Consider the following 24,192-nt stretch of genomic DNA (forward strand, 5'->3'; position numbering starts at 1 on the left):
ACTTTGGGAGGTTGAGGCGGGTGGATCACGAGGTCAGGAGTTTGAGACCACCCTGACCAACATGGTGAAACCCTGTCTCTACTAAAAATACAAAAATTAGCCGGGCATGGTGGTGTGCGCCTGTAATCCCAGCAACTCGGGAGGCTGAGACAGGAGAATTGCTTGAACCTGGGAGGCGGAGGTTGCAGTGAGCTGAGATCGCACCATTGCACTCCAGCCTGGGCAACAGAGCGAAACTCCGTCTTCAAAAAAAATAAAGGAAAGAGCCTTGTCCCAGTAGCAGACTTTCCTGTCACTTAAAGCTAGGTTAGAATGAGCACACAGACTCAGCTGGATGTTTTTCACTACAGATGAAAAGTTTGCTACATTTGTTTACACAAATAATCAGGAATTACGAAATGCTGTGTCCTGGCAAGAAATTTTATTTCGGCTGGGCGCGGTGGCTCACGCTTGTAATCCCAGCACTTTGGGAGGCCGAGGCGGGTGGATCACGAGGTCAGGAGATCGAGACCACGGTGAAACCCCGTCTCTACTAAAAATACAAAAAATTAGCCGGGCATGGTGGCGGGCGCCTGTAGTCCCGGCTACTCGGAGAGGCTGAGGCAGGAGAATGGCGTGAACCCGGGAGGCGGAGCTTGCAGTGAGCCGAGATTGCGCCACTGCACTCCAGCCTGGGCGACAGAGCGAGACTCCGTCTAAAAAAAAAAAAAAAAGAAATTTTATTTCACTTACAAAAAAAAAAAAGGATGAAATTGACCTGTCTTCCAAAGGAATTGAAAGATGTAGTGGGTCCCTCGGAGGTAGAACACTGGAAACCACAGTCATTTGAGAGAAGAGGATCATTGTTGTTGAGTTTTTATCTCCATGATGTTTTATCAACCTCTATAATGCTATATGGGATGCAAGATATTAAAAGTTATATCTTTTCAGAGATGTCATCCACAAAAAATAAAAGTTAATTGTTCTTTTTGCTTTGTTTTTCTTAGCTGGTTTTTGTAACATGTGGACCCATACCAATTTAACATCTCTTTTTCTCAGATGGAGGCCAAAGTAAAGGGGACACTAAATTACCACGGAAATCTCAGTGACTGCCCAGCAAGCAAAGGAGACGAAATGTTTAGTTGACTGATGGAATCTACCTGATGGGAAAGTACTTATGTGGTCATAGGGCTGCTGTTTCTGTCGATGTTTACATTCTCTCGTCCCAAGCACTGTGGTGAGGAGGAAAAAGAAAAGAAAACATTACTTGAGCAAAGCCAGGTGCAGGAGGAAGAAATGCTTTTGTGCAAAGTTAGTGACCTTGGGTCTCTTCTAAAGAATGACAGAGTTACCCTATTAACAGACTTGAAAGAGACTCAGTTGTCAAACCCACAGAACTACAAATTTGATTTTTCCCGGGGGAGGAAGAAGGAAGTCAAGAGAATTTGGGTAAACTCCATCCATCCTGGGGGTTGGATCTGAACACTTACAGACGTAATTGCTAATAAAAGGCATTAAAAACTGGAATTAGGCCAGTTTGTCAGGAATAATGATCATGTCTATTTGAATGGACTGTGTAGCAGATTTGCCACACAAAAAAAATGATTCTATCTCCGATAGACAGTAGCTGAAGAAATACCACACCCTCAAAAATCCTGAACAAACTTGAATCTCCTCCAGTGTGTAGCAACTCCCCTAAATCAGTGGACTAAAGATCCTTCAGGAAAGTTATTTTAGCACAGTGATATATATTATTAAATCATCTAGATTTTTAAAAATCAGGAAGTTGATCCTGTTGCTCTTAAGAGATGAAACCTAGATGTCCCCTTTTTGTAAAAGGGTCAATTTCATCTTCCGTTCAGAAGCAGGTACTTAACTCTTTTCTTCAGGTGATTTGTGCATCTAGTATTGACTGGTTAATTCTTATTTCCATTCTTGATGTTAAAATGTGACTGTGTTCACATTTTTCTCTTGAGAAATGGGGATCTTTACAGGGTTATTGCTTTGCTGCTTTTAGCCCTTGCAGCAACATAAACTCTAAGTTTCCCCAATTCATCTAACTTCACAACTTCTCCTTCTGTTCTTTTAGCTAGTGGTCCTTCAGGTGATTATTAGCTATTGGTATAAACAGGTAGAAGTGTACACTATGTTTCTTCATTGGTCATTCAAATGGCATGAATATAGTTTTTGAATTTTTAAGATGGTATTTTAAAGGGAGGAATCATGTTAGGATCACAATCACGATGTATTTTGACTCCCTGTTTCCAGTGTAGTGAAATTGTTTGGAGCATTTGAGATCCTAAAGCTTTACTAATATTTGCTCAGTGTATTGATATGTGAGTAAATCTGCAGAACATAAGACTCCTTAGTTATTATAGCTTCCTTATGCAAATAGCATATTCAACAAAAGATCTTAAGGGAAGAATTTATGGTTCTCCTTGGATACATTTGATTTGATGTTTTTTTTTTGCCGCATTATTCTAGTTTTTTAAGCTTCTGAATATTTTCATACTATATCAGAGAATGGTGTAAACGCTACATGGTGTAAGCTTGATCCATTTATAATGACACTAACTTAAAAAAATAGACTGGTAGTGACAAGATTTATTGCATATGTGTTTATTATACATTACCCTATCCATTAGATTTACTCAATTAAGAGTATTAACCAGGCCCTTTTTTCTTTTATACACAAAAGTCCCAGATATCCTACAGGACTGTGAATAAATAACCACAGATCGGTTCAGATCTGTATGCCTATATTTTGACTTCAAAGTCACATTGGCTTGCTTCATAGCGAAAAAGTTAATAAATAACTGAAAACTTTAGTTCCAAGAACTTGTTACGGTACAGGGAAAGGATTATTTCAAAGGAATCACTGATATAATTTCTTGACTCAAAGAATTTAGTTGATCAATAAAACAAATATGGATGTAGTATGAACCCCAGCAGATATTTTAGGAGGATACTGGGAGGATGTTGCAGAGAGGTTTGACTTGAATTCGGTATGTTTGATGAAGATTTGCTTGGTTTCAATTAGGGAAGCTTGTCCAATTTTTTTTATTTTTTCAAATGTAGTGGACCGCTTGCTTTTACAAAATTTGAATAAAAAGGTCTTTTCTTCATACTAGGGGAAGTAATGGGATTTCCCTTTGGGAAGGTAACCTTTGTTTTACTTCTCATACCACAAGAGAAGTCGAAGTGCATATTAATTTCTCTTCCTGAATACTTTATATATGTTTTTCTGTATGTATATATACATACACACATGTATTCATATAAATGACTAGTTTGAGTCAAAAAATCATTTGAATTTCTTAAAACCATCAATTCTGAATCATGCCACATGAAGATCCCTGGTGACTCTCATCATTAGAAAAGAACAAGATAATCAGTTCTTTTCCCTGTAACATTTTATACTAACCAGTAAAAATATCTGAAGGCCCTTGGCTCCAAGAATATAATATGGAGATTCTTCTGTGTTCTCTTTAGTCTTGATTCCTTGAGGACTACTGTCAGATCCCTACCTTAAACCCCCATCTGCACTGACGACTTACATTCATTTCAGTCAGGACCCCCCTTTTATGTTGTATGAATCAGTCAACCATCATTGTATTTCTGTATAGATAAAGTATGATCAGAGAGTTTCTACATGTAAATAGTAATCTATTTCTTTTCTAGATCATAACATTGAAAAAGGTGCCCATACTTTATGGTCACCTGTCTTTACCGTTTTTATTACTAAAAACAAACATATAAATTGGTTATTTTTTAGCACAGAGACTTGTGACTCATACTGTATTTTTGCACTTAAAAATCAAATTATGTTATTTTTTAAAATGGTGAGTCATTGGAAAGGATATCTATAGAGCAACGTGTATTTCTGAAGAGCATTAGCAACATCCAAATGCAAAAATAATCAGCACACATGATTATATCCCACTCCTCGGGATTCTTGATTCAGGAAGATTAAGCTGTTTGTTTTCAACTGTTTTATATTTTAAATTGCCTTCACTGATATATAAGCTGTTACTGTACATACAAGTTAATCCTCAGTATTCACAAGCAATAACAGTCAGCAGGGTTGTCCTCGGACATAGCTGTGCTGAGCCTCAGTTGGAGACTGGGAGCAAAGTGTCAAGCTCATTCAGAGCATCCAGAATAAATGCAAGCAATAATTTCCATTGTAAGTCAATTATAATTCTTGTATGCTTTTGAGGTCAGAGGGTAAATGAAATCATGATTTTAAAATATCCTGAAGAAAAAGGTTTTGGGAAAGGAAATGAGGCTAATCTGTAGTCATAAAATTCTGATACTTTGCGGAAATTAGAAGATAGTGATAGTGCATTCTTTCGTGCCCACCCCCCTCTGATGGATGTTGTTAGCCCAAATTACATTTTTCATATCATGGACATTGAGTAGGGTTTATTGAATCAGGAAGGTAAGGGGAAAAACCGGGTACGTATGTGTTGGAATACTGTGGGTTTGACACCTGGTTGAAAACAACTTATTGTTCATGATTTTTAACCCAGGATATTTTTTTCCCAAAGCAGATCTAAATTGTTTACTACCCAGGGTTGGAAAGGGCAGGCACCTCTAATCTAGTCTTTCTCCTCTGGTTGCCCTCTCCCACACCCCTTTCCACCTATACTTGGTTGAAGACATTTTCTGAAACGAAAATTCTACTGTTATTCAAACTGCCATTGGTTATGAGAACTCTGTGTCCTTTGGGATCATCTCTTAGAACTCCAGTGATCTATCATATTTGCTGCTACATTTGTAAAATGAACTTTGCCTGTATTGGTTGACTTTAATTTACAGTTCTTTATTTCTAGGATGTTTTGTCCTCTAGTTTGACTCATGTATAGAATTAGGATACTTTATTTTAGGAGTGTACCATAAAAGCACACTGGTCCCTTTGTTGTTTTTATTATTTAGGTTTGGAATTTCTGTTTGCTTTTTTTTTTGTTTTTTGTTTTGTTTCTGTTTTTGTTTTTTTTAAAGTTGGAAATGGAAGAATGAGAAAAATCTATAATCAGGCCAAACTTGAGAACTTTCCTGTGCTTCAGCACTGTAATTCTGCTGACCTAATGTTCTCAAAAGAGGCACTTTTACTTTCTATTGTGCATGTATGATTGTTGTTTTTTGCTTTTAGGGGGGCTTTTGTGTTTGTAATAATGAAGCAGAAGAAAAGTGCAGTAGTAGATAAATGATCACAACATGTTATGCAATTTTATTTTTATAAAATTGTAAGGGGAAAAGTTTAACTCTTTGTAAATCATTTCTTAGCTCTGGTAAAATGCTTATATTACTCCTCTAAAACATGCTCAATTCAGGCCTTTGTCTTTGTTAAGTGCCTTTTTTCTTTCTTTTTTCCTCTCTTTTGAAACTATTGTCAGATTATCTTAAAGTACAGACTGATAAGTTAGGGGATTCAGGAGGAAGAATCTCACACTTGCCAATGTCATGTCATGCTGTGTAACCCTCTTCCTTTTCTTTCTATGTATATGGATATATGTGTAAGATACATACATTACATATATATAAAACTAGGAGCTGCTGTACCATTGCATCCTTTCCAAACACTCCCCTTTCAATGTTTGCAAAACTTCTGCCTTGTTTATTCCATTGCTTTTAGTTGATTAAAGTGGGTGGATTAGAAAAGTATCTTTTCGGCCGGGCGCGGTGGCTCACGCCTGTAATCCCAGCTCTTTGGGAGGCCGAGGTGAGTGGATCACGCGGTCAGGAGATCGAGACCATCCTGGCTAATATGGTGAAACCCCGTCTCTACTAAAAATACAAAAAATTAGCTGGGTGTGGTGGCAGGCGCCTGTAGTCCCAGCTACTTGGGAGGCTGAGGCAGGAGAATGGCATGAACCCAGGAGGCGGAAGTTGCAGTGAGCTGAGATCGCGCCACTGCACTCCAGCCTGGGCGACAGAGCAACACTCCATCTCAAAAAAAGAAAAGAAAAGTATAGAAAAGTATCTTTTCACAAGAGGCCATCTTTGCCATTTGAATATCTGCTTGTAGAAGTTAATAACAATACACACACACGTCAGTTACTACAAGTAAAATAAACTTAGTGAATCATTGACTATTCTTGGATATAGCCCACTTTTCTGTGCTCTTTAAACTTGGCATAAGTAATATAGGAGACAGCATTGGAATAACAAGAGTACCTTGCAAGTCACATTGGTAAGGTGCGCTAGACTAAACATGTGAGAAGGCTAGCGTTAGAACCACGGTTTGGTATCTAAATAAGTTTAGAAGGAAGTTAGCAACTGTCAATGTTAAAAATGTGTGATATTTTCTTCTGGAAAATGATTTTTGAAGAAATCATATAGCTGCATATCTATCTGTTAAAAGGTTAATAAACTCAGAAGTAGAAAGACTTCAGATGCTGAGGAAAACATTCATATAATCTATAGCATTCTTGAGAGATTTTTCATTTGCTTTTTATTTGCTAGATAATTACATTTGGCTTAATCTGATTTTATGGTTATTTAGATTTCTCCCTTGAGCAAAATAACATAATTTTCAGTATCTAAGATTCATCGATTTCTTGTTGAAAACAAATAGATGTGACATGTTAAGGGAGACCAAGTTGAACCATCCCTCAAACCCAGTACAAATATACCTAGTAAGTGCCCCCCTTTCAATACATTCTAATTGGGAAGAAGAAGAGACTAGTGGCTTAAAAGGAGAAAGCAGAAGCTCCTGGTATGTTACCCGATAGCAGAACTTACCAGGCAGTTGGAATTCATGAGTGTTACTCTTGAATGACTATGTCTAGGGGGAATATTGTTTAACCTTTGTGCCTCAGATTACCCATTAGACAATTGGGTATAATCATATTCACCTACCTCCCAGGGGTATCAGAGACTTTACTATTTCAAAAATATTTTGAGTTTTTGTAAAATGTCCTATATAATTAAAAATAGTATTATCATCTTCCTGCAGAGGCTAAAAAATGTTTTCCTTATGAGTATAAAAAGCACCCTATGATTTTTAAATAAAAATCACTGGAATTTTAATTTAGATACCTATTTGTTATTTAAACATTATCTTTGAAGTGGGATAAAATGTTTAGTTTCAGGTTAACAAGGGAGAGAAATAACACTAAGTTTAAGTAGTTTTTTTTAGCCTTTTACGGTGTTATTGTGATTTTCGTCAAGGTTGTGGAGCTAAAGTTAGATAAAGTTATGATGCTTGGTTATTGGAGTTGATAAATGATCCTGGAAGTTTTAACTGCCTCACTTTTCCATCTTCTCAGTCTAATTTCCTTTTATTGCTTGTTTGGGGACGGATAGCTAAGCTTTTTAACTTTCTAAGAATGAGTAGGATGCCTCATTCTTGCAAATCAGAGATTGTGTACTAATTCCATTAACTGTAGGTGTATCCAGCTCTGCACTGAAGGGGTGAGCACTACACACAGCCAGCTGGATACTCTTGTAGCCATTGCACCTTTGTAATTCATGCTTCTTCAACCCATGAAAGAGGTGGAGCCATCAGCTGCTCAGGTTGTAAGAAAATGGGAGACGGAAGGCAGGATTCACTTTCTAACTGGGTCGGGGTGGGGAAGGTCAGGGTAGAAGGAAACACGTTTTCCCCAGCTCCCAGGAGGAGATGAAGATCATTTTATCCCACCTTCTATCCCTGTATATTAAGTAGTACTACTACATAGAATTTTCCCATTATCGTTTAAAATAATAGCAACAGGAAAAAAAAATGGATGCTGCAGTTTTAGTTGGGGCTAAATGCTGAGCAGCGATTGTTGGAGTGTGTGTGTAAATTTAAATTGTAGCACATATTCAGGATCAGGAAAGGAAAATGTGGGGGATGAGGAACCAATTTTATCAGGTTCGAGTGAGTTAGTAGAAAGCACCAGGTCCAAGCAGACAAAGCATCTGGTTAATTTCCAGAATTGGCTAAGGTCCACTGAATCGCTAATGATAGGATGCGTGTGTGTGTGTGTGTGTGTGTGTGTGTGTGTGTGTGTAAGTCACTTTTTGAATTTTTGTTGCTTTTTCCAGATAAGGCCTTAGTAGCCTCTAAATATCAACTATGCAGATAAACATACTCCTTTTTTTTCACATTTCCCTGTCTTTTCCATTCTCAGATAACAAATGTTAAGACCCAAAGAAATAAGGCATAAGGGTTTTTGTTGAATGTGTGTTTGTTCCTCTAGGGAAAATTAACAGAAGCATAAAATAGAGATACTTTGTGTGTTCATCTATCCTAAAATGTGAACTCTGTATTCAAAAACTATCTACAGATCCTTTCACTGGTGCAAAGCTGTAGTTAGTATCATGGAATGTCTTTGGGTTGTAAATGACAAAATCATCCCAGTGTTCAATTCTGAGAGTTTTAGATTATATGACACAATGTTCAGGTTTATAGAGCTGAATGGGTGGTCAAACTCTAATTAAAAATAGCTTTGAATATTAATGTTGAATTCTTCTTTCTTGGTTTCCTTTAGTCTTCATTCTTTATTCAGAGCTCTTAATCATATTGCTACACTAGAATATGAGTTGTATATTAGGAGTCTGGGGAGGAAAGGTTAAATTGTCTTTTACATCCTCTTCTCACTCACTCTGGCAACCTATCCTGTGTCCCCGTAGAACTGAAAAGTAAAGCCCTGTGCAGGCCTGCTTTAGAAGACTGTTTACATCCCAGCAGAGGAATCAGGCAGGGACTCTCTTAGGATTTTAATCAGACTGCCTTTGAATAATGTGATATTAAATTTTATTTTTCTCATAGACTCTCAAAGTACCACTTGCTTGAAAGTAGCTACTTGTGATCTTTAATTTCCTTATATTGTAATAGTTCTACTTCTGAGTCTTTCCTGTGTATCTCCATTTCATAGTGGGTTAGTACTTAAACTTCGGACACTTTTCCAAACTGTTAAACAAGTCAGGAATGCTTTTCAGAATCGCAGTAGTATTATTAGGGTCTCTGTGTCTAGGACTTAACAGTCATCAGTGGTCATCACTGGGACTAGAGGTTGTTTTTTTTTTTTCCTCTTCTCCTTTGTGTTAAAAAATAGATTTTGCTACTGTATAATGCGGCATTTCATGACTTCCTCTTGTTACTTTTCAAGGTTATTCTGAAGAGATGGAGATCTTTATTAGGGGCTATTTCTCATAATAGTCTGCCTTGCTTATTTTCATACTCCCCCTGAAATAAGCCTACTTTTGCAAACAGGCCATATGAATCAAATTTTATGTTGGTTCCTCACAAAATTTTCTATACATTATTTGTTTCCACTTTGCTAATAATAATATAATGATTTTATTGTAAATCTGTGTTTTAAATATTTTATAATAGAGCACTAATGGAAACCTAATAAATACAAACAAGATGACTATTACCCAAGATAACATGGAAATACTTCTGTTTTTGAAGTTAACAACACCGTCTGCCCTCAAAGCACATTTAGGAGTATCAACCAAGACCAGCCAGTTGACATGTTTTTCTGTGTGACAACCTGCCCTTAAATTGTCAGATCTTAACTGTCTTGTGTTTGCTGTGCTTGCAGCCATAAGCTTTCCTCCTTTTTTGCTTATCCCTGCTGTTTGTAGGGTTAGTGTGCCCTCTGTCAGAAAATTGAGTTTTCTTTACTATACCTGCAAAATTACCAAGGGTTACCCCAATATTGTCTAGAAGAATTAAAAAGAACTTATTCTCAGTTGACAAAAGTATTACTGTTTTACATAGTTAATTGGAAAGTTGGCCAACTTTGGTCACCTGTTTTTGAGTCTTGGCTATGCCTTTGTAATTAGTTACATATACCTTCTGAGACCTTCAGATAATCAATGGGCCCTTCCCCATTAGAGGTAGGTTCCCAACCTACAAGTAATTTCCTGTGATCCATGGCAAGCCTCCAGAGAAAAGATTCAAGCTTTGCACTGCCCTTTTGTTGATTGTCATTGAAAACTTACTTTATTTCAGAAAGTATCAAAAATACCAAATTGGTCTTTCAGAGAGTATGTAAATCTGGGGCTTGCCCTTGGATTTCACTTGTTAAACACCGTCAAACATAAAAGAAGAAAATAAATCTCCAGCTGGTGAAAATTTTGTGCCCCAAATAATATATTAATCCAAGTCTACCAAGGTAACTAAGTGATGGGTGTTTTCTCTCTTTTTATTACAAGCAAGAAAGTTTATTTGCAGTTGTAAAAATGATTACCGAACTCCAGACCTATTTGCTATAACTGATTGGAAATAGTGATTCTGATTTTTAGTCTGGGTAAGCACATACTTCCAACCCTTACGGTGTGAATTTTGATAAGGGAAAGACTTGTTTGGTAGCCCAAGGAAAAACAGGATGTATTTATACAGTGACTATTCACTCTGCAGAGGAACTTCCCTCCAGTTACATCTTCCTCATACATTGGCCACCTCCACACTTGACATAGATGCCAACATGTTTCAAAACCAATCTCGAAGGAGCCTAAAGAGTTGATGGTCCTCTAGGTGAAAGACACGAATTACTGTATTGCATTTGCTTATAGGGAGGTGTGTTTTTGCTAACTTGAAGGGATATACTGTATTTCAAATAAGTGTGTGACTTAATATTTTGGGATTTTTTTTCCTCCTTTAAAAACTGGACCTGAACACAAGCTTTGAGTTGATATTTGTAATAATCTCAGGACCTGAAAGATTGTAGCATTTAGTGTGTCTTAAAAATTATGTACTGTACCAGCCATGGATTTTTGTAAATATACCTGTCTCCCTTTTTTGTATTTTAGTAAAAAAAATAATAATAATAAATTTAAATAAAAGGGGGTGGTGATGACATGTGAATGGGTGTGGGTATGTGTGTGTGTGTGTTTGTATAAGGCTCTTTTGAGATGAACTGGTGCTTGTTTAATTTCCAGCTCAAATCGGAGCAGGAATATGGACAAACTGCTGCTACTGAACCCTGCACTGAGCCGAGGTATTTCCATTTGGTTAATTAAACGCTAGCTACCAGGAAATGACGCAGAAGTCACGTTCTTCTTCCCACTGCCATCTTGCCTTTGCATTCTCAGTTCTACGTGCCCTTTGAACTTTAATGGTAAAACATTTCAAACTTTGGGTGGTTTGCTTGTCTCTAGTTTTTAGAAAGCTCTTACCACTCCTTCCTAAGAAAAAAGAAGGGCAGGTAAATTTTTTTAACTAAAAAAAAAATTACACATTTCATAAAACCCTGATGAATTTTGGATATGTGAGAGGGCATAAACATTCCTAAATATGGACCTGTGAATTTAGTAAATTACTCCCATGAATATACTCTTTCAGTGCAGGGATTTTTGTGTTTTTTGTTTTTTTTTTTTAATTTTTTTGCAACAGCCTTGCTCATATTCCATATGTAGCTAGCAAACCCCTGTTTTTGAAGCAAGAGCCTTATTTGATTCAGTGTAGATGTTTCCTGTCTATCCTTTGTGACAGGGCCTTTTAATGAGTGTTTTTTCTTTTTGTATATGTTACGTGTTTGTTGTTGTATTAAATAAAGAGGAATGTACATACTATCCTCGTGTCTGTTGTGTTATTGAGTTACCTTGGGTTCTAACATCACACTCTCAGCTGTCGGGGAGTATCTGCTGTCCATATCACACTATGCTAGGTTTATAGGGTACAAGAAGTAAAGGACACGGTCTCCTGCCTCCCAGTATACTCACAATTTGTAGTCACATGATAAGTTAAAAGATAATGGTTCAAAATGTGTCACAAAGGTGTGGTCCATTGCTACCTGACATTTGAGTTCACAGTGGGGAAGAAACAGGACTGGAGTAATCTGGGAAGACTCAGTGCAATGGGTGGCACTTGACGTGGGCCTCCAAGAACTGGTGGAATTTGGCCAAATCAGGAAGGTAGATCATTTGCTGTGAGGGGCACGTTTGGACAAATAGAGGAAGGCAGAGCCTGGGAGTCCTTGATTGTGACTCACTCTAGGTTTTTTGGGTAATAGGGTATATGTGTATTTGATGATGCTACTACGGTCAGGACTTGAAATGTAGATGTGGGAATCATACAAAAATAATTCAACCTTAGAAATTCAGGTAAGAGGCCAGGCGCAGTGGCTCACGCCTGTAATCCCAGCACTTTGGGAGGCAGAGGCGGGCAGATCACAAGGTCAGGAGATTGGGACCATCCTGGCCAACATGGTGCAACCCCGTCTCTGCCGAAAATACAAAAATTAGCTGGGCATGGTGGCATGTGCCTGTAATCCCAGCTACATGGGAGGCTGAGACAGGAGAATCGCTTAAACCAGGGAGTCAGAGGTTGCAGTGAGCCGAGATCGCGCCACTGCACTCCAGCCTGGTGACAGAGCGAGACTGTATCTCAACAAAAAAAAGAAATTCAGGTAAGGGGTGGGAGAACGATGAAGAGAGAGAAAGCAACTTGTCAGAGGAAGTGAATAATTTATAAGTGTACATGTGATCTGCATAGAAAATATCAAAGAGGTTCTTGCTGAAATGGGGGTGTAGGAAAAAATATCAAAAAGGACATACACCCCAAAATAGAGTGATGGTATGAGTGCTTTTTATTTTTTCCTTTTAAGTGTATTTTCAGTGTGTTGTCATGAAGATGAAAAGAACTAAGAAATTCAAAAAGACATGGACCTCATACATTAGGGGATGAGGGGGACTGTAAGTGCCTTTAACATTTACGGACAATTTTGCAAAAGTGTGTTGTTGTCAGCAGTACTCCTCAAGATGATTTTTGACAAAACCAGAAAACCCTGTGGTTATGTAATTCAACTATACTTAACCATGTTTTCACCATCTTGTAAGTGTATGTTAACATATAAACGTGTCATTGTTAAATTTACTTTAAAAACTCCTATTTTACCAAGAGTATTTGGCATGGGACACTTTTTTCATGTAATTCCAATTAACATTAAATTTTAAAAGGTGGCCAAGGCGGGTGGATCACCTGAGGTGGGGAATTTGAGATCAGCCTGACCAACATGGAGAAACCCCGTCTTTTTAGTAGACTAAAAATACAAAATTAGCTGGGCATGGTGGCGAACACCTGTAATCCCAGCTATTCGGGAGGCTGAGACACAAAAATCACTTGAACCCAGGAGGCAGAGGTTGCAGTGAGCCAAGATCGTGCCACTGCACTCCATCCTGGGTGATTGTAAGTGTAAATACATGTGTGTGTACATACATGCATTAGAAAATATACAAAAGAACATACACCCCAAAATGTAGAGTGGTGGTATCAGTGCTTTTTCTTATTTTTCCTTTTACTGAGATATATTTTCAATGAACGTGGATAACATGAGTAAGTTGTTTTGTGTAACAAATAGGTGACTTTTTGGTTGAAAAGAGGGAGAAAGAAATGGGAAGGGGCCTCTCCCTGTCTCATCACTGGAAGAAGGGGAAAGAAAGGAATGTATTTCTTCCACTCACACCTTAGTAGATCCTAACATTGGATTTGGCTTGGAGGGTCAAACATTGTTTTGCTTTGGGAGGCTGAAGTGGGAGGATCACTTGAGCCCGGGAGGTTGAGGTTGCAGTAATCTATCCTGGGCAACAGAGCAAGACCCTGTGTCTTAAAAAAAAAAAAAAAGGTTATATTTGGTAGGGAAAAAAAGTTATAAAAAGGTTATATTTGGTAGGGAAAAAAAGTACAAAGTACATGGGGATAAATGCGTGCAAAGCAAATCTTCCTGCCCACAATCCCGTCTTCCTTCCCCAGAGCAACCACCTATCAATTTCTCCACTTATAAGCAGTGATATGTATCTGAGTTTGTAATATAAACTTAGCATACATGGCTAGGCACAGTGGTCACGCCTGTAATCCCAGCACTTTGGGAGGCCAAGGGAGGCGGATCATTTGAGGTCAGGAGTTAGAAACTAACCTGGCCAACGTGGTGAAACCCCGTCTCTACCAAAAATACAAAAAAATCAGCCGGGCATGGTGACGCATGTCTGTAATCCCAGCTACTCAGGAGGCTGAGGCAGGAGAATCGCTTGCACCTGGGAGGCAGAGGTTGCAGTGAGCCGAGATTGTGCTACTGCACTCCAGCCTGGGCGACAGAGCGAGACTCTGTCTCAAAAATAAATAAATAAATAAACTTAGCATACATATACACTGTATCTAGCATTTTTCAGTTATCTTGGAGGTTATTTCACATCAGCACATAGAGGTCTGTCTGGTTCTTTGAACAGCTTCATAGTATTCTATAGTTGTGATATCACTTATTGATGGGTGCTTAGGTTACTATCAGAGGTTAACCACAATATCCTTTATATATTGGCCATCTGTATATATTGCAAACGGACAGTCAAAAGTTTGCTTTGCCATGGACAATAAATGATCTAACTCTAGATTTGAGTCTGTCTGAAATCTGTACCACCGCTTCCTATACATACAAAGCTTTGAGAAATACTTGAGAAAATTAGTCTTTTGTTTAAGATTTTTGATAATTGGAAACAGGCAGAAGAGATGCCTTTGAATTTGGTAAGGGTTGGGTTAATCGTGAGATCGTACACTTTTCAAAGGACAATGACAGTCTCTTCTCAGGCAGGCATACTCAAACGTGTCATGGGTGTCCTTCAGAAAACATCAGGCCTCCATATGTGCCTAGGCGTAGTTTGTTTTTTCTCCCTCTGTATATTTGCCTCTTCTGTGTCTCTGTGTTTGTCCCTTCTTCATTTCCCCATCATCTTTTCTAGTAGGGTGGTGTGGTGTGAAGAACAGGTTGACAGCAGACAGACGGGTTCACAAGACCCCACTGTGAAGCCGTGTCACTCTAGACAAGACGCTTTCCCTTTCAAGCCCATTTCCTCATCTGCACAGGGATCAGACCCCAGGCGGGTGTATTGTTCGGATTAGAGACAAGGTATGGAAAGCACCTAGCACAGTGCCTAGCACATAATAAGAGCTTATAAATGGTGGCTACTATTATTCTGTCTCTCCTCTGCCTTTTTACTTCTTAAATGTATGCTTCGTCTTGCTCCCCTAATTTCCCAAAAGTATAAAAGTGAAGCCATAGTGTTATTTAAAAATCTGGTGTAGTTACTGCTTACAGTACAGGCATAGATAGATAGCCGTTAAAATTCTTTCATCACAGGTATCAGAAACCCCTGGCTGAAAAAGTCAAGGGAATCTGGTTCATCTGAGCGGTCTTACAGATACTTGGTGTAGATGAAGCGTCATGGAGTGATTCCATGTCTCCAAGATCCAGCTCTGTCTCCACTCTGCCATTCCAAGGGCCTGGCTCCGCAGGGAGTCTGTGACAGCCTCAGTCTCTCTTTCTATAGTCAAATGTCTGCTGTTGTTTCAAACTATATGTGAGTATGTGCTGTGGATAATTTCTTTTTACTTTGTACTCAAATGCAAAGTAATGCGTCAATCATATGCCTTGATTCATAGCACATTGTCATCAGTCACCGAGAACTCGTTCCCTCACTTCATTATCCATTAAGTTTCTCCTCTTCCTTAGTCCCCACTCTGCTCTGTCCCATAGGCACCACTCTTACTTTTTTGATATGTGCCCCTTGTTTTGCAGGCATTCTTCGAAGTAAGTAATATTGTGTTGTATGTATACAATTTTAATTCATACCAATGGTACTGCGGTAGCCATGTTTACTGTTTTCTACTTACTTAGATACATCCGTGTTGCTATGCGTACATTTAGGGTGTTGCTTCTTACTGCTGCATGGATTCCCTAGTGTGCACGTACCACGTTATACATACCTGTTCCCCTCACAGTGGATAACTAGGTTATCTTCAATTCCTTATTATCAAAAATAAGGTGATAGTTAGTCTTCCCTTCTGTCAATTGTGTGTTGATCTTTGCTCATTGTGCAATTGCATTTTGGTTTCTTGTTGTGGACATTAATCTCTTACCAGTTTTAGACGTGTCAGTTACTTTTGTCTGTTACCTGTCTTTTAACTTTGTCTGTGACATCCTTTATTGAACAAAAATCCTTACTTTTTAATTAATCTACTTTTTGTCTTATGTTTGTGTTTTGGGCAGTTTACTTATGAAATATTTCCCTAGCCCTACACCACAAAGATGTCCTCCAGCATTTTCTCCTATGAGCTTTATAGTTTTGCCTTCACATTTTCATTGACAATCCATCTGGCATCCACCTTTGTATATTGTGTAATGTAGGGAATCCAGCTTTATTTTTCTATATTTAGTGAAGCAGTTTTCCCAATACCACCTAACAGATCAATACTTCTCCCATTAATCTTTGGTACCATTTTTATCATATATCCAGTTCTTATACATGGAAAGATCTATTTTTGAGCTCTGTTCTGTTCCACTGTTCTTTTTATTTCCACACCAGTATCTTACTGTTTTCTATTACCATAGACTTAAAAATATGCCTTAATGTCTAGTAAAGAGAGTCCCCGTCTTTGTTATTCTATGTTGGCCCAGCTAATTATGGATTTTTATTCTTCCATATAAATTTTAGAGTAAAATTTTCCACTTCCATTTAAAATCCAGTTGAAATATTGATTAGGATTGAATTTGCATTAAATTCACATTCTTTGGGGCCTGTAGAGTGGTTTAAGAAGAATAATAGAATCTTTAAGTTACAGATTTTTTTTGTGTCTTCCAATAAAGCTTTTAAAACTTCTCTACGAAGGTCTTGTTTATATATTAATTTCTAGGTATTTTATAGTGTTTCTTCCATGAATTGTATCTTATTCTTTGTTTTCTGATTTGTTGTTGGTACTAAGGAATGCTATTGATCCTTTAAAGTTGATTTTATATCCAGCAATTTTGCTAAACTGTTATTCTAATAACTCATCTGATTATTTTACTAGCTTTTCGATGGAAGTGACCATATAATGTACAAATAATGACAGTTTTATCTCCTCTTTCAATTTCACATTTTACATCTTGTCTTCGAGTATTAGACTGGTCCTTTAATACTATGCTAAACAGTAATGGGGAAAGTGGCATCTTTGTTCCATATTTTAATGGGAACATTAAAATCTTTGTTCCTTATTGATCTAAGTCTTCTCCATTAAGTATGGTGTTATTCTAGATTTTTGGTATATAGTTTTTATGAACTTAAGTTCTATTCCTAATTTTCTGGGAAGGTTGATTATATGCATGCGCTGAATTAGATCAAGTGCTTTTCCCATAATACCTATATATGATCAACAATGACAGAATTTTCTTTTTTTTTTGAGTCAGAGTTTTGCTCTTGTTGCCCAGGCTGGAGTACAGTGGCACAATCTCAGCTCATTGCAACCTCCGCCTCCCGGGTTCAAGTGATTCTCTTGCCTCAGCCTCCCAAGTAGCTGGGATTACAGGCGTGTGCTACCATGCCTGGCTAATTTTGTATTTTTAGTAGAGATGGGGTTTCACCATGTTGGTCAGGCTGACCTTGAACTCCTGACCTCAGGCGATCCACCTGCCTCAGCCTCCCAAACTGCTGGGATTACAGGTGTGAGTCACTGCGTCTGGCCCAGAAATTGTAGAAGTATATCTGTGGCCGGGCGCAGTGGCTAATGCCTGTAATCCCAGCACTTTGGGAGGCCAAAGCGGGCGGATCACAAGGTCAGGAGTTAGAGACTAGCCTGGCCAATATGGTGAAACCCTGTCTGTACTAAAAGTACAAAAATTAGCTGGGCGTGGTGGTGGGTGCCTGTAGTCCCATTTACTCAGGAGGCTGAGGCAGGAGAATCGCTTGAACCCAGGAGGCAGAGGTTGCAGTGAGCCAAGATCGTACCACTGCACTCCATCCAGCCTGGGCGACAAAGAGAAACTCTGTCTCAAAAAAAAAAAAAAAAGTGTATTTGTAGGATTACTTATTTATTTATATTTTTTAGACTGAGTCTCACTCTGTCACCCAGGCTGGAGTGCTATGGTCTGATCTCGGCTCACTGCAACCTCTGTCTCCCAGGTTCAAGCTAGTGTCCTGCCTCAGCCTCCCGAGTAGCTGGAATTATAGGCATGCGCCACCGCACCCAGCTAATTTTTGTATTTTTAGTAGAGACAGGGTTTCACCATGTTGGCCAGGATGGTCTCGAGCTCCTGACTTCAGGGGATCTGCCCACCTTGACCTCCCAAAGTGCTGGGATTACAGATATGAGCCACTGTGCCTGGCCAATTTTTAATTGTTTGTAATCTCCTAGTTCCGTTTGTTTCCTAGTTCCTGTGTTTGTTTCCCTTTTCATGCTGTGCTTTGTTTAGATGCATCATCTTACTCTTAATCAGTCTTGCCATTCTTCCTTCTCAATAACTTTTCGAAGAACCATAGATGTTTTTGGATGCATATATGTTCATTATGGTTACATCTTTTTGATATAATTATTTTTTAAAATATGGAACGCTTCACGAATTTGTGTGTCATCTTTGCGCAGGGGCGGTGCTAATCTCTGTATCATCCCAGTTTTAGTATATGTGCTGCTGAAGCAAGCACTGATATAACGTTCTTTTACCAATATGATGTCCCTAATTTTTCTTTGCGACTTTTTGCCTGTCTAGTATTAAATTTAATATCCATATATCTATACCCCAAATAGTAACTTATTGTATGAATATGTCACAGTTTACCCATTCATCAGTTGATAGACACTTGGGCTGTTTCCACTTTTTAGCTATTATGAATAATGCTCCTTTTAACACTTGTGCACAAGTTTTTGTGTGGATATATGTTTTCAGTCCTCTTAGGTATAGACCTGGGAGTGGAATTGCTGGATTTTATGCTAACTACGTTTCATTTGAGGAACTACCAAACTCTTTTCCACGGTAGCCCAACCATTTTACATTCCCACCGGCAATGTATAAGAGTTCCAGTTCCGGCCAGGCACGGTGGCTCAGGCCGGGCATGGTGGCTCACACCTGTAATCCCAGCACTTTGGGGGGCAGAGGCAGGCGGATCACCTGAGGTCAGGAGTTCCAGACCAGCCTGACCAACATGGTGAAACCCCGTCTCTACTAAAAACACAAAAATTAGCCAGGCGTGGTGGCGGGTGCCTGTAATCCCAGCTGCTGGGGAGGCTGAGGCAGGAGAATCGCTTGAACCTGGGAGGCAGAGGTTGCAGTGAGCTGAGATTGCGCCATTGCACTCCAGCCTGGGGGACAAGAGCAAGACTTCGTCTCAAAAAAATAAAAAAAAAAAGTTCCAGTTCCTCTACATTCTCATCAGCATTTGTCATTTTTCATTTTTTAAATTATGGCTGTCATCTCCTAGTGGGTATAAGTGGTATCATTATTCTTTTGATTTGAATTTTTATAATAACAGTGTTGCACATCTTTTCATGTGCTTAGTAAGTTCTTAGTATATTAAGTATAATATATTAAGTATAATATATTAAGTATAAAAGTACTTATTCCAGGAGAGTTTTCGAAGGGGCTTTTGTGCTGGTTTTAAACTTTGTATGTCTGAAAGTATTTGTATGTCTGAAAGTATCGTATCATCTTTGCTTCTTCACGTTTAAATAATAGTTTAGTGGGATGTAATTTTCTAGGTTCTTTTCCTTCATCACTTAGAAATATAATTTCATGGCCGTGCACAGTGGCTCACGCCTGTAATCCCAGCACTTTGGGAGGCCAAGGCGGGCAGATCAGCCTGGCCAACCTGGTGAAAACCCGTCTCTACTACAAATACAAAACTTAGCTGGGCATGGTGGCAGGGGCCTGTAATCTCAGTTACTCGGGAGGCTGAGGCTAGAGAATCACTTGAACCCAGGAGGCAGAGGTTGCAATGAGCAGAGATCACGCTACTGCACTCCAGCCTGGATGACAAGAGTGAAACTCTGTCTCAAAAAATAAAAATAAAAAAATAAAAAATTATGTATATGTATATATATGTATAATTTCATTGCTTTTTTGTCTCCAATTTTTCTGTTAGGAAGACTAATGCCAATCCAATTTTTATTCTTTTGTGAACTATATTCCATCTTTCTATAAGCTTTTTGAATTTTTTTTTCTTCTTTTTTGGTCTTTGATGTTCCTAAGTTTCTTTTTTTTTTTTTTTTTTTTTGAGATGGAGTCTTACTCTGTCACCCAGGCTGGAGTGCAATGGTGTGGTCTCGGCTCACTGCAACCTCTGCCTCCCGGGTTCAAGCAGTTCTCCCACCGCAGCCTCCCGAGTAGCTAGGACTACAGGCCAGTGTTCCTAAATTTCATTACAACACGTCGAAGTTTAGGTTTTTCCTTCTCTTTTCTGTTTGATGTTCCACAAGACCTTTGCATTGCGGTCTTTTTATCATTAATCTTTATTATTATTATTTGAGATAGAGTCTTGCTCTGCCACCCAAGCTGGAGTGCACGGCTCACTGCAGCCTCAACCTCCCAGGCTCAACTGATCCTCCCACCTCAGCCTCCCAAGTAGTTGGAACTATATGGTGCACGCCACCACACCCAGCTAATTTTTAATTTTTTTAGAGACAGGGTCTCACTACATTGCCCCAGCTGGTCTCAAGATTAATCTTTAAAATTTCACACTTAAGCTTTTTTTTTCTTTTTTTTTTTCTTTTTGGCTCCCAACATGAAACACACACACAATTTTTTAATACATTCTCTTTCTTATATCCATTTTCTCTTTTTCTGGAACTCATATTAGGCAGATATTGACACTAATATTTTCCATCTCTCTTAAATTTTCTTTGGTATTTTCCATCTCCTTATTACTTTTCAGTACCTTCTAGGAAAATTTCTTCAGCTGATTTAGATCATTATTCATTTTTCAGCTATTCTTGTTGTTTTTGTTGTTGTTGTTGTTTTTGTTGTTGTTGTTGTTGTTGTTTTGTTTTTTGAGACAGAGTCTTGCTCTGTTGTCCAGGCTGGAGTGCAGTGGCACAATCTTGGTTCACTGCAACCTCCACCTCCCGGGTTCAAGCGATTCTCCTGCCTCAGCCTCCCAAGTAGCCGGGATCACAAGTGCCCGCCACCACGCCCAGCTAATTTTTGCATTTTTAGTAGAGATGGGGTCTCACCATGTTGGCCAGGCTAGTCTCAAACTCCTGACCTCAGGTGATCCACCCGCCTCAGCCTCCCAAAGTGCTGGGATTACAGGCATGAGCCACCGCACACAGCCCAACTATTATTCTTTTTATCCACTTTCCTGAGTTTGTTACCAACTTCATATCAGTGTTTCCACTGGATTCTGTGCCACTGCTCGTTCCTCGTTATCATCCTCTTATCTCTCTGAGGATCTTTGTTGTGCTTATTTTAGAGTCCTGATCTGTCTTGTTCCATTCCGGTTTGTATAGGACAGTTTGTCTCCTTTGATGTGATTGTACTCTTAAAATATCTGGTGATATATACCTCCGAGCTTGTTTTTCCCTGAGCTTATCAGCTTCCTTAGCTGGTGACATACAGTCAGGGGCATGGGCAAGGTCCAGCTCCTAGCCTGTGCTTTAGCAAGTGGGCTGGGAGCACCAGCAGCCTTTCCCAGAGCAAACTTCCAGGCACCTGAGTCAGACCTGAACTTAAACTGTGGGTCTGATTCTGCAGTTTACTGTTTTCTACTAACTTGCTCATGGTGGCTTCTTTCTCTGTGTGTTTAGTGATTTTTGTATGATATATCCCTGCACTTCAGAACTTTGTGGACATTCTTTGAGGCCTGGATATTTGTTTGTTTGTTTTTTAAGGCAAGGTTTCACTGTATGCCCAGGCCAGAATGCAGTGACATGATCATTCCTTACTGCAGCCCTGACCTCCTTGGCTCGAGTGATCCTCCCACCTCAGCCTCCCAAATAGTTGGGACTACAGGTGCGTGCCACCAGCTAATTTTTTTTTAATTTGAGGACTGGATTTAAAGAAGAAGGATTTAAAGAAATCCTTCTTCTAGAGAGGACTTGATTTGCTTCTTCCAGGTTCCTAGGGACATTACCAACCCAAGACTGACCGCTTCAAATTAATTTTCAGCTTGGGATTTCCGGGCTGCGAAGTTAGGATGGATTTCAGCCACAAATTCATACGAGTGGTAAGGGCTGGTGGTTAAGGACTCCTGTGGGCGGTTCTCCGGCTGGTGACTAAGGACTCTTGGGGGGGGGGTTCTCCACCCTGCCACCCACCCAACACTGCAGTCGAGACAGAAAAGCCTCTTCTCAGCAAGGTCAGGGATGCTTTTTTCATTCTCAGCAATTCCCCATCTTTGCGGCCCCAGCATTATGCAAGAGTATTTTTTTTTTTGTTTTTGTTTTTTGAGATGGTAGTGCTTCTCTGTTGCCCAGGCTGGAGTGCAGAGGTGCGATCTTGGCTTAGTGAAACCTCTTGCCTCCCAGGTTCAAGCGATTTTCCTGCCTCAGCTTCCTGAGTAGCTGGGATTACAGGTGGGCACCACCATGCCTGGCTAATTTTTGTATTTTTAGTAGAGACAGGGTTTCGCCATGTTGGCCAGGCTGATCTCGAACTCCTGACCTCCAGCAATCTGCCAACCTGGGCTTCCCGAAGTGCTGGGATTACAGGCATGAGCCACCGCACCCGGTCCACAAGAGTCTTAATCTGCCACCCCACCATGCCTGTCTGGGGCCTTCTTTCCTTTTGGCTGCCTGAGGCAAATTAAAAATCCAGACTCAAAAGCCAGTTGTGCAGATGCTTACCTGTAGTCCCAGCTACTTGGGAGGCTGAGGCAAGAGGATTGCTTGAGCCCAGGAATGCAAGTCCAGCCTGGGCAACATAGCAGACATTCCATCTCTAAAAAATAAAAAAGTGATAAAAATTCCAGCCTCTAGGCCACCAGGGATTAGCATAGGCCCTCAGGGCAAACAACGCATTCCTGCTCTCTTTCTGGGTCCTCCTCCTTCTGACCTCCAGTTCTTCTAGTCTCCTTTACTTCCCTGTTAGCTCAGTCATGCTTTAAAGTATTTTTTGTGTATTTATTAAAATTTCACCCAACACTCGGGCGGGTGTGGTGGCTCATGCCTGTAATCACAGCACTTTGGGAGGCCGAGGCGGGCAGATCACAAGGTCAGGAGATGGAGACCATCCTGGCTAATACGGTGAAACCCCGTCTCTACTAAAAATACAAAAAATTAGCCGGGCATGGTGACGGGTGCCTGTAGTCCCAGCTACTCGGGAGGCTGAGGCAGGAGAATGGCACGAACCCAGGAGGCAGAGCTTGCAGTGAGCCAAGATCGCGCCACTGCACTCCAGCCTGGGCAACAGAGCGAGACTCCGTCTCAAAAAAAAAAAAAAAAGAGAAATTTCACCCAACACTCAAAGTAGTCTCTATTGACAGAGATTTCTCTGCACATCTAGTTATCCGTAATTTCAAAAACAAAAATTCTGACCAGGCGTGATGGCTCACGCCTGTAATCCCAGCAGTTTGGGAGGCCAAGGCGGGCGGATCACCTGAGGTCAGGAGTTTGAGACCAGCCTAGACAACATGGTGAAACCCCGTCTCTACTAAAAATACAAACATTAGCCGGGCGTGGTGGCAGGCGCCTGTAATCCCAGCTACTCAGGAGGCTGAGGCAGGAGAATCGCTTGAACCAGGAGGCGGAGGTTGCAGTGAGCCGAGATCACGATACTGCACTCCAGCCTGGGTGACAGAGAGAGATTCCATCTCAAAAACAAAACAAAATTTCACCCAACACTTTAAGGTAGCCTATATTGACAGATATTTATCTGCACATCTAATTATCCATAACGTCAAAAACAAAAATTCTGGCAAAGTGCTGGGATTATAGTTGCAGTGGCTCATGCCTATAATCCCAACACTTTGGGAGGCCAAGGCAGGCGGATCACTTGCGGTCAGACATTCGAGACCAGCCTGGTCAACATGGTGAAACCTCGTCTCTACTAAAAATACAAAAATTAGCCGGGCGTGGTGGTGGGCGCCTGTAATCCCAGCTACTCAGGAGGCTGAGGCAGGAGAATCGCTTGAACCCAAGAGGTGGAGGTTGCAGTGAGCCAAGATCATGCCACTACACTCCAGCTTGGGCAACAGAGTGAGACTCCGTCTCAAAACAAAGCAAAACAAAACAAAACAAAAAAAATTCTCTATATATTTTGTATAAAAAGTCATATTAATATAAGGATGTAATATATAAATATGTAATAATTCTATATTAGCTATACCTTCACACAGCCCACTTCCTAAGTCAGGCTGTCATGAGACACCTGTGGTGCATCAGGTATCCTGGTGTGAGGAAGGGGTTACTTTTTATAATGATAACTTCTTTTACTAAAATGGGACTCTTTCTGTGTCAGTTTCACCAGAGGCCCCAAAGGCTGAGAACAAAACAGTAGGTGCCAAGTACTTCCACATTCTAAAGGCAGGAGGAGCTAGATC

At 39.9% G+C, this 24,192-nt stretch overlaps 1 protein-coding gene and 1 non-coding gene across 6 annotated transcripts in view; one reads left to right on the top strand and one right to left on the bottom strand.

The window, feature by feature from the left end:
- UBN2 (ubinuclein 2) overlaps positions 1 to 24,192 on the top strand; it is a 100,662-nt gene that overhangs the window by 67,223 nt on the left and 9,247 nt on the right. For 4 of the 5 annotated variants that reach the window (XM_058427119.1, XM_032761891.2, XM_032761893.2 and 1 more), the window contains one exon: positions 1,039 to 10,091. The exons of the other annotated variant lie outside the window; for it this stretch is intronic. In XM_058427119.1, the coding sequence (XP_058283102.1) occupies positions 1,039 to 1,088 (50 nt within the window). In that variant the 3' untranslated portion in view covers positions 1,089 to 10,091. Of the gene's footprint in view, positions 1 to 1,038; positions 10,092 to 24,192 lie in introns of those variants that run through there. 5 annotated transcript variants of the gene reach the window in all.
- Positions 18,263 to 18,366, bottom strand: LOC116809803 (U6 spliceosomal RNA). Its single transcript, XR_004369988.1, has one exon. It is a non-coding gene; the product is annotated as a U6 spliceosomal RNA (small nuclear RNA).

This window comes from Hylobates moloch, unplaced genomic scaffold (genome assembly GCF_009828535.3).
Source record: "Hylobates moloch isolate HMO894 unplaced genomic scaffold, HMol_V3 SCAFFOLD_1, whole genome shotgun sequence".
Classification (NCBI taxonomy): domain Eukaryota; kingdom Metazoa; phylum Chordata; class Mammalia; order Primates; family Hylobatidae; genus Hylobates; species Hylobates moloch.